The sequence below is a fragment of the Capra hircus genome, chromosome 12, assembly GCF_001704415.2.
Source record: "Capra hircus breed San Clemente chromosome 12, ASM170441v1, whole genome shotgun sequence".
Lineage (NCBI taxonomy): Eukaryota > Metazoa > Chordata > Mammalia > Artiodactyla > Bovidae > Capra > Capra hircus.
Window position 1 is genome coordinate 73,803,960 of NC_030819.1, and position 16,944 is coordinate 73,820,903.

At 43.9% G+C, this 16,944-nt stretch overlaps 1 protein-coding gene across 1 annotated transcript in view; it reads right to left on the reverse strand.

Moving 5' to 3' along the window:
* TNFSF11 (tumor necrosis factor superfamily member 11) overlaps positions 7,427 to 16,944 on the reverse strand; it is a 41,764-nt gene continuing 32,246 nt past the window's right edge. Inside the window, exons 3-5 of the mRNA XM_018056784.1 lie at positions 16,212 to 16,257; positions 16,033 to 16,131; positions 7,427 to 8,975 (exon numbers count right to left, since the gene is read on the reverse strand). Coding sequence (XP_017912273.1) covers positions 8,554 to 8,975; positions 16,033 to 16,131; positions 16,212 to 16,257 — 567 coding nt within the window. The 3' untranslated portion in view covers positions 7,427 to 8,553. The remainder of the gene's footprint in view (positions 8,976 to 16,032; positions 16,132 to 16,211; positions 16,258 to 16,944) is intronic.

The following is a 16,944-nucleotide window of genomic DNA, read 5'->3' on the forward strand; positions in this document are numbered from 1 at the left end:
GTCAGAGAGTTTCGCTGGTGGCTCAGATGGTAAAGAATCTGCCTGCAATACAGGAGATCTGGGTTTGATCCAGGGGTTGGGAAGATCTCCTGGAGAAGGGAATGCAACCCATCCCAGTATTCTTGCCTGGAGAATTCCATGGACACAGGAGACAAAAGGCTGCAGTCCATGGGGTCACAAAGAGTCAGACACAACTAAAGAATTTCACTTACTCATTCACTGTGCTTGGGTTAGAAGCCTAACCCTCTTCTCAGGCCAGTAGAGGTTCTATAGACACTACAGGTCGCAGGGTTGGACTTATGGCCAATTTTTCAGGTTTAAATAAAAATTCCTAGATTTTAAAACATTGAAGTTTCTGGTGTTCGTTTGTTTGTTTGGCCGTGCCGCGCCATGCAGCATGCGGGATCACACTTCTCTGGCCAGGAATCACAGTTGTGCCCCCTTGCATCGGGAACACAGAGTCTTAACCCCTGGACTGCTGGGAAAGTCCCTGAAGTTTCTGTTTATAACAAAAGCCTTTGTCATCAATCCTTATTATACCATGAACAAAAGTGTTCAGCTGACTTGTTGAGTTCCTCTTAACAATCTAATTTTAAAAAAACACACAAAAAACCACACACTTTATTAAACAGCCATGCTACAAGGATGTCATCTTTCCATCTTTCCCCAAGGAGCTTGCCTACTAAGGGAACATTACAATTAACTTGTCCCTGTCTGTCAAGCTTAGGCCCTTGTTGAGGACAGAAAACAAGATGAACGAGCTGTCAAGTCATCTTTAAAAAATTAACTCTAGCCTCTTGGGTTTAACACCTTTAGGGAAGGATTCTTCCTTAAACTGTCCTGCTCCCTCATCTTGTCTTCTAAAATCAGGATGATGGTTAAAAGACGAGTGTCAGGAGGGAATGACTGTTGGATGCTAAGCCTGGTTCCTGCACGGCACATTGGCCCCTAATTTCAAACACAGCCTGAGTGGAAGGCTGTAAACAGAGACAACACACTATGAAGAAGTCACTTCTTCTCATTCTAAAACAGTTCCCCAAGTTTCTAGGCTATTCCATTTCAAAATCACAGCCCATGGACCTAGAGACGATCATATGAAGTGAACTAAATCAGGCAGAAATAGATAAGTATCATATCATATCACTTATACATAGAATCTTAAAAAGTGATACAAACGAGCTTATTTACAAAAAGAAATATACTCACAGACATAGCAAACAAACCTACAGTTTCCAAAGGAGAGAGCAGGGTGAGGGCGGTATAAATTAAGAGTTTGGGATTAACATATACACACTGTTTTATATAAAACAGGTAAACAACAAGGGCCTACTGTATAGTACAGTATACCTACTGTATATACTCAATATCTTGTAATGACCTATAACAGAAAAGAAGCTGAAAAAGAATGAATGTACTTTGCTGTATACTTGAAACTAACGCAACATTGCAAATTAACTATTCTTCAATTAAAAAACCGAAAGAGCACACAGGGCTACCTCATGGGGCTCATTTCGTGCCAAAAACTTCAGTGTTGTTTCTCTATTGAAAAGATCAGCTTCAGTGCTCTTTATTATTTGACTCAGTGGTAGCGTAAAAACAGTCAGAGAAGTTTTGAAAAGACGAAAACATCCATAACCCCATCTTCATAGCACAGCAACAGTCTCATGTTTGCCTGTCGTCTCGGGGATCTGCCTCCATGCAAGTCACAGATCTGGGGAATTTGGATCACTCCTATAGTCACAGTCTCCCCAGTCCTGCCCCGGATGCCATTGCCCTTGAAGGGAGGATACCAGAGCGTCTGGTCCAGTTGATGGTTGGGATCGGGGATTTGAAATATTTAGTAGGTTGAATATGTGCATGCTCAGTGCTTGCCAGACTCTTTGTGACCCCCCGGACTGTAGCCCACCAGGCTCCTCTGTCCATGGGATTTCCCAGACGAGAATACTGGAGTGGGTTGCTATTTCCTCCTCCAGGTGGGGTCTTCCTGACCCAGGGATCAAGCTCACGTCTCCTGTTTCTCCCGCATTGGCAGGCAGATTCTTTACCACTGCGCCCCCTGGGAAGCCCTGGGCTTTGAATAAACCCCTCTAGATGTCCCTTGCCTATTTCATGATGTACTATCTCATTCGGACATTTTTGGTAAGACGCATTTATTTAGTGTTCGTGCTTCCTCTAGAGTTGGGTGTGAGCTTTTCTCCTTTTACTTATTAGGGTCAGGATGCTTTCCTTCTAAATCTGAATACTCTTTCTTCAACCTGATCAGATGTCCTCAGGACAGGTTTCCCCACCCGGAGAAGGTTCAAGGGCCCTGCCTCAAAGTACCAGCACTTCCACCCTGCGGTTCCGGCTGTGGCCCGCATTCCCCGCCTCTCCTGCTTCTGCAGGCTGCTCCGTTCTGTATCTCACAGTGTTCGGGCAAACGCCGTCCTTCCACTGGTTCCCACCAGAAACGCAATAAAACCGAACTCTTGAGGATGCTGGAAACTTACCAGAGATTCACGGGTAACTTACCGAAGGGTGACCACAGGGTATGGTTCCGAGCTCTCACCCCTCCTGCCCTTCCTGCCATCAGCCGCGTGACCACCCTGCTGCCCTGGAGATTAACACCAGCTCTCCCCTGCTGTCTCCCACGGTGCAGAGCACAGTGCTTTGCTCAAGACAGGCCTTGCCTGGGCAGCTAGAGAGAAAGACGACTGTGTCCTGACCTGGGACTCAAGATATAGTAAGGGGGATGAGAGGATAAAAGTGGTGGTTCCTACCTGAGCTCCTCCCTTGCTCCTAGAGTAGGAAATGGCAGCCCACTCCAGTATTCTTATCTGGAAAATTCCACAGATAGAGGAGCCTGGTGGTTGACAATGGGGTTGCAGAGAGTCAGACATGACTAAGCAGCTGAGCACACAGCAGCATACATTGCTAATCCTGACAGTTCTTCAACACAGGGAGATTCCTGCTTTACAAGGAAGGAAACTGAAATTCAAATTGTGGCCAGCCTGTCCAGAGCTAGCTACTAGGCAACAGAGCTTAGATTCCAAACCTGAGTCTGGCTGACGCCCACATCTGCGATTCTTCTTCCAAAATATCTTCAGGTCTTGCGAGGTGCTTTCATTCCAATTTGGGATTGTTGAGATCAGTCTTCTGAGGAAATGAAGCTTCTTCAGAATCCATAGGAAAAGGAAGAAAATGGATTTTGCCCAACAGAAAGACATCTCATGATTTTAAGACCCTGAGAAGGGAGACGGAAGTATCTATTATTTTATATCAGGAGAACTTATTGTCTCTGAAATCGGTTATGATTCCCAATATCTTAGCTCTGGGTGCTACCAGTGGAGTAAGTAACTTCTAGCTTGTTCCTCGGAGAAGGCAATGGCACCCCACTCCAGTACTCTTGCCTGGAAAATCCCATGGGCGGAGGAGCCTGGTAGGCTGCAGCCCATGGGGTCGCGAAGAGTCGGACAGGACTGAACGACTTCACTTTCATGCATTGGAGAAGGAAATGGCAACCCACTCCAGTGTTCTTGCCTGGAGAGTCCCGTTGACAGCGGAGCCTGGTGGGCTGCCGTCTATGGGGTCGCACAGAGTCAGACACGACTGAAGCGACTTAGCAGCAGCAGCAGCTTGTTCCTTTGCCAGCAGCAAGGGAGACCTCTTTGAAGTTTCAAAACAGAAGATTCCACAGGATTTTTCTATAGATATGGAAAGCCAGTAGCACACGAATAATGATGTAAATGGTCCACATCTGATCATATCAAAGTGCTTGTCACTGCAAATAGCCAGAGCGCTGGTCAAGGTGCAGTAAGAACAGGAAAAAAAATCGGTCATCAAAGGTGAAGGAAGGTGAGGGTAGATGATTAGGAAACAGAATTTTTAAATTATAAGACTTGGAGACTAGCAGTATCATAAAAGTATTATTAATCAAAAGGATAGATTTCTGTTTTATAGTTAACATCTAACACTCACTGTGTACAAATTTCTTATTGTACAAAGTGACACATGGTTAAATCATAATAATGTGAATCAATAACTAATTAGCATTTATAAATGCAACTACTAGGGAACATATTTCAATTTCATTGCAAGGAAGCTAGAGAATCTATCAACAAAGCCAAATAGGAAATCAGCACATTCTTGGAGAGCCCCCAGTGACTCCACAGGCAAACGTGGAACTGCAGGTTGAGTCAAAGTTGAGTCCCTGAAATGTGTATGTATAACCCCAGGCCGCTATCTCCAGCCGGGCTTCCCAGGTGGCTCAGTGGCAAAGAATCTGCCTGCCAATGCAGGATACTCAGGTTCGATCCTTGGGTCAGGAAAGAGCCTCTGAAGGAGGAAATGGCAACCCACTCTGGTATTCTTGCCTGGAGAATCCCACGGACAGGGAAGCCTTGTGGGCTACAGCCCACAGGGTGCAAAGAGTCAGACGCAACTGAGCACGCATGCACCATCTCTAGTCACATCAATAATTAAACACACAGAGAGATGAAGCATGAGGGGCTTAGGTTTCTCTCCCCCCCGCCACCCTCCCCGAGTCCCTGGGGAAATGGATCTTCCCTGGAAAGTTCTCTAGCATGGCCTGATGGAGATGAATGAGACAAAAGGAAGCAGGAGGAAAGAAAATTTGCTAGATAAGAATGGCTGTACATACAGTGTTTTGGGGAAGACACAAGGATGCATGGACCTGGGATAGCTGTGAAAACTGACTCAAGAAGACAGATGACTTCAAGTTTGGCGTGCTTTCCTTGCTTCACATTTGGCAGGTGTTGGGAAGAAAATTGAAATGGAGTAGTTAAAATGAGCAAGTGGTTCCATAGCATCCAGTATGTGTTGCTTTCCTGACATACTGTGACTCCTCAACATTCACTGCACGGTGCTGAGTGCCCACATGGTCCATCGCAAACCTGTGCAGCAGCCTTCAGTTCCCCAAGGGCCCTGGGAGAATTAAATGGTCCTCTGAGGCCAGAGCCAGGGATCAGGGGGCAAGAAGAAAGGAAAGGATTAACACGCTAAGAGTGGAAGAGGAAAAGCGGGTGAATGAGAAGAAAAGGCATAGCATGTGAGCGGGAAAACTGGGGCTTCCCTGGTGGCTCGGATGGTAAAGAATCTGCCTGCAATGTGGGAGACCCAGGTTCAATCCCTGGGATGGGAAGATCCCCTGCAGAAGGGAATGGCAACCCACTCCAATATTCTTGCCTGGTGTGTTCCATGGACAGAGGAGCCTGGTGGGCTACAGTCCTTGGGGTCAGAAAGAGTCAGACACGATTGAGACTAACCTTCACTTTTCCCTTCACATTGAGATCCTGAAAAGCCTTGAGCATCACTAGAGAAGGGAACAAGCCTTTTCCTGACCTCCTAGCATATCCACTTGCTTCCAGCATATCAGTCGCCTCCTTCAGGGAATAAACCAACATTTCATTGTCACAGATTTATTCCAGTGAAGCCCTAAAAATCTCTGACCCATCGGGTTGTCAACATACATGAAATTCACATTATGGTTCAGCTCAATTTCCAAGGTCTTCTCCAGAGGATCTCTCGACTCTCTTAGCATTGCACATCAACCGCCACATTAATTCTCCAGTCTGGCAGGTGCGACCATCTATCTTCTTACCAGATTCACCTTTTAGAGACTGCAAGTTACTTGCCTCTAAGTTAAAAGTGGGGATGGACACTCTATATCCACTTTTGGAGTCATGCAGCCCCCCTCCCATCCAGTTTGATTTCCTTTCTAGAACTTCTGTGATCCCTAAGATTGGGTTCAATGGCCTCCTTGCTATTCCTACAGCATTCTGTAGATGTCCAAGCCCTGGAACTCACTACACTCTTACTAGGATGGAGATTCCTTCAGGGCAAGAAGAATATCCAAGATCATGCATGCATGCTAAGTCACTTCAGTCATGTCCAGCTCTGTGCAACCGTATGGACTGTAGCCCACCAGGCTCTTCTGTCCATGTGATTCTCCAGGGAAGAATACTGGAGTGGAGTGCCATGCCCTTCTCCAGGGGACCTTCCCAATCCAGGGATGGAACCTGTGTGTCTCCTACATCTCCTGCGTTGGCAGGCAGGTTCTTTAGCACTAGCGCCACCTGGGAAGCCCATGGTACCCGCAGTGCTTGGTAAAATTCCTGGCACATAGTTGGGGCTGCAAACAACTGAATGAATGCTATTCATCTTTGGAAAAGATAGAATCATATTCTAGAAGCCAGGGAGCTAATAAAGCTCTCACATGACAAGATTTTGTGTCAGTGGAGAAAAAAGAAATTCTCCAACTGCCCCTCAAAGTTAATATTTTATTGAATGAAGAATAATTAGGACCAGCAATTGGGATATGTAACACTGAAGTGGCATTTTGTACCAATCTTGTTGTTGTTCTGTTGTGTCCAGCTCTTTGTGACCCTATAGACTGCAGCACGCCAGGCTTCCCTGTTCTTCACCATCTCCTGGAGCTTGCTCAAACTCATGTCCATTGATTTGGTGATGCCATGCAACCATCTCATTCTCTGTCGTCCCCTTCTCCTCCTGCCTTCAATGTTTCCCAGCTGAGGGTCTTTTCTAGTGAGTCAGCTCTTTGCATCAGGTGGCCAAGCTCCAGCAGGTGGTGGAGCTTCAGCTCCAGCATCAGTCCTTCCAATGAATATTCAGGAATTGATTTCCTTTAGGACTGACTGATCTCCTTGCAGGCCAAGGGACTGTACCAATCTACCTCAGACTTACTGACAGTTAGAAAACAACAGGTGTATTTTGGTCAATGGTTAAGTCCCACTATCAATGTCTCACCATCAAAAACAAATTACAATTTTTTTCTTTGTACCCTCTGCTATTAATATTTCTTTTCTCCTTCTATCCTGTTATAACTATCAAGACACATTTATCCACAAATGGCAAGTGCCTTGAATGATAGCTTCCCTTGTCTTCCCAAGCTTTCATTTTCTTCTGTCTCATGTGGAGTAATCAACACGCAATTGATGGCTCCCTCACATAAATTTCCATGAGGACAAACATCCGTCCTGTTAGTTTAACATCGTGTCCTGCTCACAGCGCTAACAAGCACCGTTAGAGCTTCTTCTACATTTGACTGTTAGTGTATCCTTCCTAGTTCAGGGGTTCCTCCAGGTCAAATGATTGTTCTGTGGGGCCTTATGAACTTGTGCAAAGCACTATTTTTTTCTCCCAATATAAGCATAACAATTGTTTTTTTCTTTTCTGAGTGGTAAAGTCTCTATGTTCTGGCTACAGTCTTGCATACAAATCCCTTGTAAATTATTTTTCAAATTCTGAGGTTCATTAATTTAACTGAATCTGTTCCTAATTTTCATTAAATCTGCATTTCTCCCTACTGGGAGAAATAACTGTTGGAAAGATAGAAGCCACATTACCACACTGGAGAGAAAGGATCACAGAGCAAGACAGACATGAAAGAGAAGCACAAAATCACAAGGCAAGTTTTCCTATAAATTTATTTTCATACCAAAAAAATAACATTCAAAGGCAACGTTTTTATTGTATAGTATAAAATAACTTCCACTAAATTAAAAATGGAATTTCTTTGCCATAAGCCACTGATAACTTTTTCATTAAAAAAAATTTACACTTTGCAGCACTTGTAGGAAAAAAAACACCTGTTTAATAATTATATAAATACTCTTGACAGAGCCCAGTAGCCCATTATGTGTCTTTTTGGCAATGTCAGCTTTCTAAAGTCAATTAGCTTCTAAATTTGAAAGGCACCTGGTGGCCAACATTCTGCTTATTATTCAAGGGATCCACTTTAATTTTTTTGCACAGACTTGACAAGTCTGAAAAATCTATTAAGTTAAAAAGAATGGAGAAATATAATACAGTTGATATTAGCAAACAACATTTCGTCCCCTTAGCTGCAAGTTTTCCCCCAGGGGATTTACAAAGTGCACCAGTTAAATATGTCTGTACATTTAAAACATTAAATATGTCAACAGCAAGACAGTTTTAAATATTTTGAATCAAATACTATAGCACAAATATAATTTACAATACTTTGCACAGGAAACATTACATCTGAAATATAACTTTAGATATTATATAAAAATACATATATTCTTCTCTCCTCATTAGAAAAAGTATTTATTTGCAGGTTCCAGCAAGATGTAACAATTCAAAAGAATTTAACCCTTCAGATGGTCATCAGTTTGCAATTAGAAGACACCCTCTCCACTTCAACTACATGGTGGTATATAACCAACAGATTATAGAGCTAGAGAATTAACCCCTCCCGTTGCCCAAAGGCTGTTTTTCATAAAGGCAGCCATAACTGCTCCAATCTGCTTTAATTCTAGGAATTCATTACAAAATTTATAAACCATTATGTAAGAAAACCCTTAGATTTTTATACACCTTAAGCCCAACATCTCCTATTGGCTGTAAATATATTTGCTCCCTACAGAGTCAAACGCATGGGTAGGGTCTTCTTGTACCCTGTGGGTCATAGCTCTGAGTAGTTTCATATACCTATATACATCTTTCTTGGCTTGTTTTGGACACTTTCTATACATCCTAGGAAACACAGGAAAACTCTCCCCGACATGGGGCTCAATCTATATCTCGAACTTTAAAAGCCCCAAAGTATGTTGCGTCTTGATCTGGATCCAGTAGTGAAGGGTTGGAGACCTCAATGCTTATTTTCTCACCAGACCGTAGTTTAAAAAATCCTCCCACGTTTATGGAGTAAAAATGGAATTCAGAATTCCCCAGCCAGTACTTGGTGCTTCCTCCTTTCATCAGAGTGTGAGAGCTGGGGATTTTGATGCTGGTTTTGGTGACATATACCATCAGCTGAAGATAATTCGCACTGAGGTTTCCGGAAGTCTCATGATGTCGAAAGCAGATGTTGGCGTACAGGTAGTAGAAGCCGTCTTGGTTAACTATCAGTTTCCCATTGCTGAAGGTCATGTTGGAGATCTTGGCCCAACCTCGGTCATGGTACCAGCAGGACAGAGTCACTTTGTGGGAACCTGAGGAAAGGAGAGGCAAGTGATTTAAAACTTACTCCTGCAACGAGAAGCATATCTTCACAATTCTGTGAGGTTGCAGAAAGACGTACCAAGACAGCCATTGTTCCAATGGGAGAACGACCTCTCAAAATTTATTTTCTAAAAGGAAAGTACAAGTACATTAATATGTCCCTGCGTTGTCTGCTGGGCACCTGAGAGGGGTCAAAGACACAATCTCACTTTTTCAAGGAGCCTACAGCACACAAAGGATAAGCGTAGTATATGTTCAGACAGGAAGCAAGGCACGGGCCCTGATAAGAAAGGTGCAGATTTGCAAAGGCAATTCAAAGGAAAGAGATTACTTCCTTCCAGAAGGATGAAGAATGGTTTTGCTGGGCTTGTGTGCTCAGACGCTTCAGTCGAGTCCAACTCTTTGCAACCCCATGGACTGTAGCCCTCCAGGCTCCTCTGTCCATGGGATTTTCCTGGCAAGAATACTGCAGTGGGTTGCCATTTCCTCCTCTGGGGGATCTTCCCAACCCACAGATCGAACCCGAGCCTCCTGCATTGCAGACAGATTCTTTACCACTGAGCCACCAGCTACTGAGCCTAATAACCTAAAAAAGGAATAGGATTCAGCCTACAGAGCATAAAGGTTGAAGGAAGAGAATCAGCCAAAGGCGGCTGAATCAAGAAAGCAGAAAACAAGTATACGAAGAGAATATCCAGACTTCACGTAGCCCCACCTTCTCTTTTAATTCATGGAGAGAGGTATATAGAAGGAGCTGAAAATCTGGGTCACAGCAACTTTGACTAAAAAGTCAAACTCTTAAACTATATTCTCATCACCATTGATTCTCCCCTCCTCCAACAGCCCAAATGCCTCCCAAGTTCACACGAATGAGAAGCTTCCCCTAGGGAAGTTCACAGAGAAAACATCCTTGGTATTGCCCTCCCCGGGTTCACAACTTCATGCAGTCTTTTGTGAAGACCAAAGGATGGTTAAAATGTCTTCTGAGAAACCAGAATTCTCCTGTAGCCTCTTCTCGCACTTGAAATGTGACAACTGATCTTCATGCCACTGTTTTTGGAGTAGTGGAAGTTTCTAGAAGTCGTCTAAATGTGTCCAATGCTTTGAATATTTCAGGTCTTTTAGTGTATTTTACTAGGTCTTTAGAAATTGTTGTTGTTGCTGTTTAGTTGCTAAGTCGTGTTCAACTGCTTTATGGCCCCATGAACTGTAGCCCACCAAGTTCCTGTCCATGGAATTTCCCAGGCAAGAATACTAAAGTTGGTTGATATTTTCTTCTCCAGGGGATCTTCCAAATGCAGGGATCAAACCCATGTCTCCTGCATTGGCAGGCTGATTTTTTTGCCACTGAGCCACCAGGGAAGCTCTCCTTTAAAAATTGTGACATGATAAATCCATGATAAACACCATTAATCAAATATTTATATTTATGTGGATACCCATTACCCAACTGGAAAAGGTCTCATCTAGTGGAGAAAAAAGCTGTTATATTGTGGAAAATCCAAAGTTTTCCTCCAGAGGATTTTGTAAATACTTATGCTAGAATTCCAACAAGGCAAAACAGAGCCGAGGAGTCTCAGAATGGGATTAGGAGTAGTTTCTGCAGCCAGGGAGAAGTTCTTTGCTGCCTGCCAGCCAAGAGAAATCAGTCCATGGAACTTACACTTAGAGTAAATTCCATGGATCCATCAGAGCTGACAGCCCTTTGGTTAGAGTGGGTCCTTGGGTGAACCCTGTAGAATCAGAAACCCACACTAGCTACCTTTCAAGACTGGCCTGAATCCTGGGGAAACTTGAACACCTACATCATCTTTTTCTAGAACACCTCCAGAGGGCCACTGGGCAGCTGGAATATGGTCTGGGGACCTCAACACCAGGCTCTTCCTCCACCAGGAAGAAAAAAAATGCAGGAGGATCCAAGCTACAGTAGGGCCACTCATTCTTAGGCCTCAAAGGCAAAGAAGTCAATGCTATCCCTCTGTTCAGAAATAGGACAGACTTCCTGAACTGCACATCTTATCCACAGGAGGGCGCTAGAGTGAGTCTGAGAAGCCATCCCAGGCACCGTAGCCTCCAGAACCAGCAGAGCACTCACCCTTTTTCATCCAACGTTCTACTTCAGATCATCCCAGATGAAAGCACCCCAAATATAAGTATCATTCCATGGTCCCAACTGAGTCAGAAATGCGACTCTCAGACTCTACTCATCACATCCTCATAAACACTAGCAAAGTTACTTCTCCGGGCTCGTAAACAGCCACCTAGTCCATTGACAAAGCTAATAAAACTCAAAGGTGTTTCCTATCTCAGATCAACACATGGTTACCTCCTTCTTCCCCTACTCGTGTATTCAATCCTTTATCCAATCAATAATTGGCCTTATACTTCATCTTCCTTCCATGATGGTCCTTAAGAAAGAAAATAAAGAAAGTGAAGTCGCTCAGTCGTGTCCAACTCTTGCGAGCCCATGGACTGCAGCCTACCAGGCTCCTCTGTCCACGGGATTTTCCAGGCAATAGTACGGGAGTGGATTGCCATTTCCTAACAGAGAGCAAAGGAATGTCTAAGGTGAGGTCTATCCTCTCAATGGGATGGATCAGGTAGCCGTAGACCAAGGGCTGGGAGACTGGTCTGGGAAGGCAGGGAAGAATGTAGAAACCTTGACCGCCTGCCACTCTCACTGTTACCTCAAGTGGAAGGAGTATCCTAATTTCCTGCTTTACAGGCTTACTTTTATCCATTCCCTGATCGATTCAGTCATTCAGTAAATATTTGATTAGTGCTTCCTATCGGCATTCATTCTACCCATAATTAAGAATTATATCAAGCAGAATACCCACGAGGCGCTTACAACTTAGAAGTGAAGAAAATAAGAAACGGGCACGCAAAATGAAAAATGTAACATTGTCATCTCTGCGTGTCACATAACACATGGTTGAACTTCAGTTAAAGCAACTTGCAAGCGGAAGCTGCAGAAATTAATGGCGATCAGGTGAGTTCAGCCCAGTGACAGAGAACGGGGAGAACTTGGATCAAATGTGGATGGGCTGAGAAGAGGCAGAGTATTGTGAGCGAGAGAAACTGTTCAAGCAAAGAATGGAACGCACACAGTATGCAGAGGAGAAAGGAGAAAAACCATCAGTGTGAACAGGAGGGTTCATGAGTAGATGCCAGTGGGAGAAAAGACAAGAAGAGCGCCCCCATCAGGTTGGAGGACCTCACAATGCAAGCCTAAGTTTCTACCTCTAGAGGACCTTCAGCTTTCCCAGCCTCCCCAACCCCTAGAGTCACTGATATTAGCTGTTAGAGAAGCCTCTCCAGATATTTAGCCTCAGCTCCCCTTAAGAAAGCCATGAATCCTGACCTCACAAAATGCTCCCCAATGAAAATTCAAGAAGCTTTGAAATATATCAGTATAAGGCAGATTCTGATTCCTTTCCTATATGTAAATAAGTACAAATAAGTATGAAACAGCGCCTCTATCCACAGAATTCTCCAGGCCTCCTGCAGTACAGGCAGATTCTTTACCATCTGAGCCACCAGGGAAGCCCATGGCTCAGATGGTAAAGAACCCACCTGCAGGGAGGGAAACCAGGACTTGATCTCTGGGTTGGGAAGATCTGCTGGAAGAGAAAATGGCACCCCACTCCAGAATTCTTGCTGGAGAATCCCCATGGACAGAGGACCCTGGCGGGCTACAGTCCATGGGGTTGCAAAGAGCAGGACACGACTGAACAACTAATCACAAGTATGAAAAAGAGACCCCAGATGAACATGCAAACGTAAAGCCATCTTCCTCCAGAGTATCCAATCCTGGTCCAAACTAGGAGATAAACGAACTCAAGGAGTCACTGACCAAGCCAGAAGATCAAATTCTATTTTCTTAAACAGAAGCATATACTAGTTCATTTCACTCCGTCTCAAGCTCAATAACCATCAGAAAATGTCCGGGAGTTTTGCCTTGTTTTTGGCAATGATTTGATGCTAGGTGCCTGGAGGGAGAGCTTTATAACTAAAACATGCTTGTTATTGCCAAATAGACTTTGGCACACAGTCTAATGCAATGTTTATCATATGCCATTTAAAATGAACTGAAAAGATAAATGCAGAGTGCATTCACAGCACACACGGATGATAGATCAGTATTAATTTGATTGCCTCTGCTAACATGCAAAATAGTTTTCCACTCAGAAAATTAGAACAGTTCCATAAGGCACATACACAGAGAGAGAGAGACAGAGTAAATTTGTTTATGAAGCAAATATCTGGGACAGGAGAGTTAGTTGAGGAAAATCTTCTGAAAATCAAACAGTTGGTTGCTCACTTTCTATGTCTGCAGTCAGGCAAAATTCCTTTGTGGTCCATACTATTAAATGTAATAGTGGCTACAAAACTGTTTATTTAAACTTGGATTTTTTAAAAATTTTGCACTTCCCATGTGGTCTTGATTCCTGGTTTTCATCCAGGCAGCCCAGGTTCAACTCCTGGTATGGGAGTGGTAACCTTTTGGGAAGGTTACCGCCTGCTTCCCAGATGGCTCAGTGGGTAAAGAATCTGCCTGCAATGCAGCAGACTCAGGTTCAATCCCTGGGTTGGGAAGATGCTCTGGAGAAGGGAATGGCTACCCACTCCAGTACTCTTGCCTCGAGAATCCCATGGACAGAGGAGCCTGGCGGGCTGCAGTCCATGGGGTCACAAAGAGTCGGACACAATTGAAGTGACTGAGCACAGCACAGCACAAGAAAAATCTGCCTTGAATAATTTTTTTGGAAAAAAAGAATATGTATAATTATTTAATTAAATAACAAATTACATGCACTGAGTGCTTACTCTATGCTCATTTCCACATAAGCATGTTAGTACGTGAGCTGCTTAAATCTTCATAGCTGCTGCAGGAAGTGGATATTATTACCATCCCCATGAAGAAGCTGACACACAAAGGATTTCGATGATATACACAAGGTCACCCAATCAGGAAGTAGGGCAGTGGGGCCTCAAACCCAGGCAGTCAGCCCTGAGACAGCTGCTATTAAAACTGCATTCATCTACTTCTTACAGGAAAAGAGGGAACATAAGAACACTGAATGTATTTCCCTCTGACAAAGCCAACTGGCCACAAGGTACTTATGTGATAATCTACAGAGTAAAAAGCACAGACTTGGGAATCAACTAGAGTGGAATTCAGTCTCTAAGCCTGCCATGTTGTAGCCTGGATCAGGTAGCTTATACTAGGTGCATCTTGGTTTCCCTATTTGCAAAATCTGAATGATAATCGCTATTTTGCAGGGTTGTAGAATTGGAGATAATTAGGAGAAGACAATGGCACCCCACTCCAGTACTCTTGCCTGGAAAACCCCATGGATGGAGGAGCCTGGTAGGCTGCAGTCCATGGAGTCGCTAAGAGTTGGACACAACTGAGCGACTTCACTTTCACTTTTCACTTTCACGCATTGGAGAAGGCAATGGCAACCCAATCCAGTGTTCTTGCCTGGAGAATCCCAGGGACGGGGGAGCCTAGTGGGCTGCCGTCTATGGGGTCGCACAGAGTCGGACACGACTGAAGCGACTTAGCAGCAGCAGCAGTAAAGATAATGAACACAAGGCAAAATGCTTGACACATAGTGTGTACTCAATAAATAGTATAACGATAGTAATGTTCCTTGTTAACTCTACTGTTGACAAAAAATTTCACAATTGTGAGAGTTGCAAGTTAAGTTTCATGCAAGTTAAGCTTTATTTGGGGCAAAATGAAGACTGCAGCCTGGGAGACAGCACCTCAGACAGCTCTGAAAAACTGCTCCAAAGAGGTAGGGGGAAGGTCAACTTATACGATTTTGGTGAAGGGGGAGTTCAGTGCAATCAAGCATGTATCTTTGCAAAAGTTTTCTGTTAGTCACGAGGAGCTGAGGTCACCATGAAGGGATTTAGTGCTTTCCTAGATATGAGAAGATACAAGGATCGACCTCATAAAATCAGATCCTGAAAATATCTATCTATCTAAAGACCTGTTCCGCCAGTTTCCCCAGAGCACAGAGCGCCTCATTCCTGATCTCCACCCTGAACTCCCTTCAGGGGGTGTTGGAGGCCAACAACTGTAACAGCACGTGCTCTAATCCTTGTAGAGGCAGATGGCAAGCACCAATATGGAGCTGAAACTGTTGTAAGGTTCTCTGTAATCTTTTTTACGCTCACCTAGCCTGATGTGAAGGACCCATTGGGGATTATATGATGGACTACATTGGGCAAATGTAGATGCGGAGCTCTGAGTCTCCTTTCCAAAAGAAAATCGGGTCTCCAGTCCACTGAGCTAAATACCTAGCCTGAAAAAAAGTGATAACCCCCTGGAGAAGGAGTGTGTCTCATTTTCTCGAGGGCTCCTGCCTCTGAAATATCACTCTGCTAAGCTTCTACCGGGCACTCCGCAGGAGACGGCTGAATATATGACTGTGTGTGCTCAGTCAGTTGAGTCGCGTTCGGCTCTCTGCGACCCTGTGGACTGCAGCCCCCCAGGCTCCTCTGTCATGGGATTCTCCAGGCAAGAATACTGGAGTGGGTTGCCATGCTCTGCTCCAGGGGATCGCCCCGACCCAGGGATCAAACTCACATCTCCTACTTCTCCTGCGTTACAGGTGGATTCTTTCCCCTCTGAGCCACCTGGGAAGCCCCGAGTATATGACTACTTGGAGGAATTCATGCACTTCACAGGCCAGCCATGGGGACTTGTCAACTTTGGCCTGGATATACAGAGATGAGTATACCAAGAGGCCATTCTTCTCAGCTATGCCACCTCACCTGGCAGTTGTTTAACATAAAGTCACTCTGATGGTCTGAAATTGAATACGGTGATGATACGCATTCTTGCATGATTGAGAATCCCTGTTTCCATGGTGTGGATGATGAACTGAAGACCAGATTGACTTTTCTTCTGGTCTAGAAGTTATAGGCTCTCAAAATTTTGGTAACAGGCTAACAATAGGTCTGAGTATTCATTTGGGCTGACAAATGACTCTTGAAACATTGTTCAAGCTGGATGCAAATGGAACTTACCTGATGGGATGTCAGTGGCGTTAATCGTGAGATGGGCAAAGGGCTGAATCTCAGGCTTGTTCCTTCTGGCCAGATCTAACCATGAACCTTCCACCATGGCTGGAGATAAGAGAAGCCACGTTAGCCCAAGGAGGAGTCACCCTAGCGGTTTTCAAATATTTGTACAGGTCCACGCTTACCTTTTTCTGCTCTAATGTGCTGTGATTTAACAATATGTTGCATTTCCTGCAATAAAAAGAAAAAAATCTTATTTATACACTCACTCTTTTGATAAGGCAGTTAAGAATTCAGGACTGTTAGACACACAATAAATTAATCCTCTTTCCCTCAAAATATGCCAAAAATACATAAGTAATAAAATTTCTTGAAGTAGCCATCAGGGAAGTTCATCTCCAAAGAATTATCGGATGTGCTTAAAAAGTAGATTACACACATACTATCCAACAAAATACTTTGGACAGTAAGAGGAAATAAAAGACAGTGTAAATTATAAAACATGGAATCACCAAACATAATTAAACATTTGTAGCAGGTACACAAACGAAGATGAAGTTAACTAGGAAAATAACAATTACCACAGAATATATGACCCTCTTAAATCTTTAGGGAGGCTCTTTTTATGTCTATTTCATTAGTGAATTCCTGTTATAACGTCGAAGCTCAGCCCATAAGAAAGAGAAAGATGCCTGGCTCCCAGTGGTTAATTTTTTATTTTAAAAAGTCACAGTGTATTTAAAGTACTATGTGGATGTCCAGGAGCTTTTAGATTACCAGTAATTAACTGAAAATATTGCCGCAAATCGAGGTGTAGAAGCTCAAGGCAGAAACAAAAAGAGCTCAAGTTCAAGTACATAAAAAGCATTGTCTTTCAGTCGCTAAGTCGTGTCTGACTCCTGGCAATGTCATGGACTG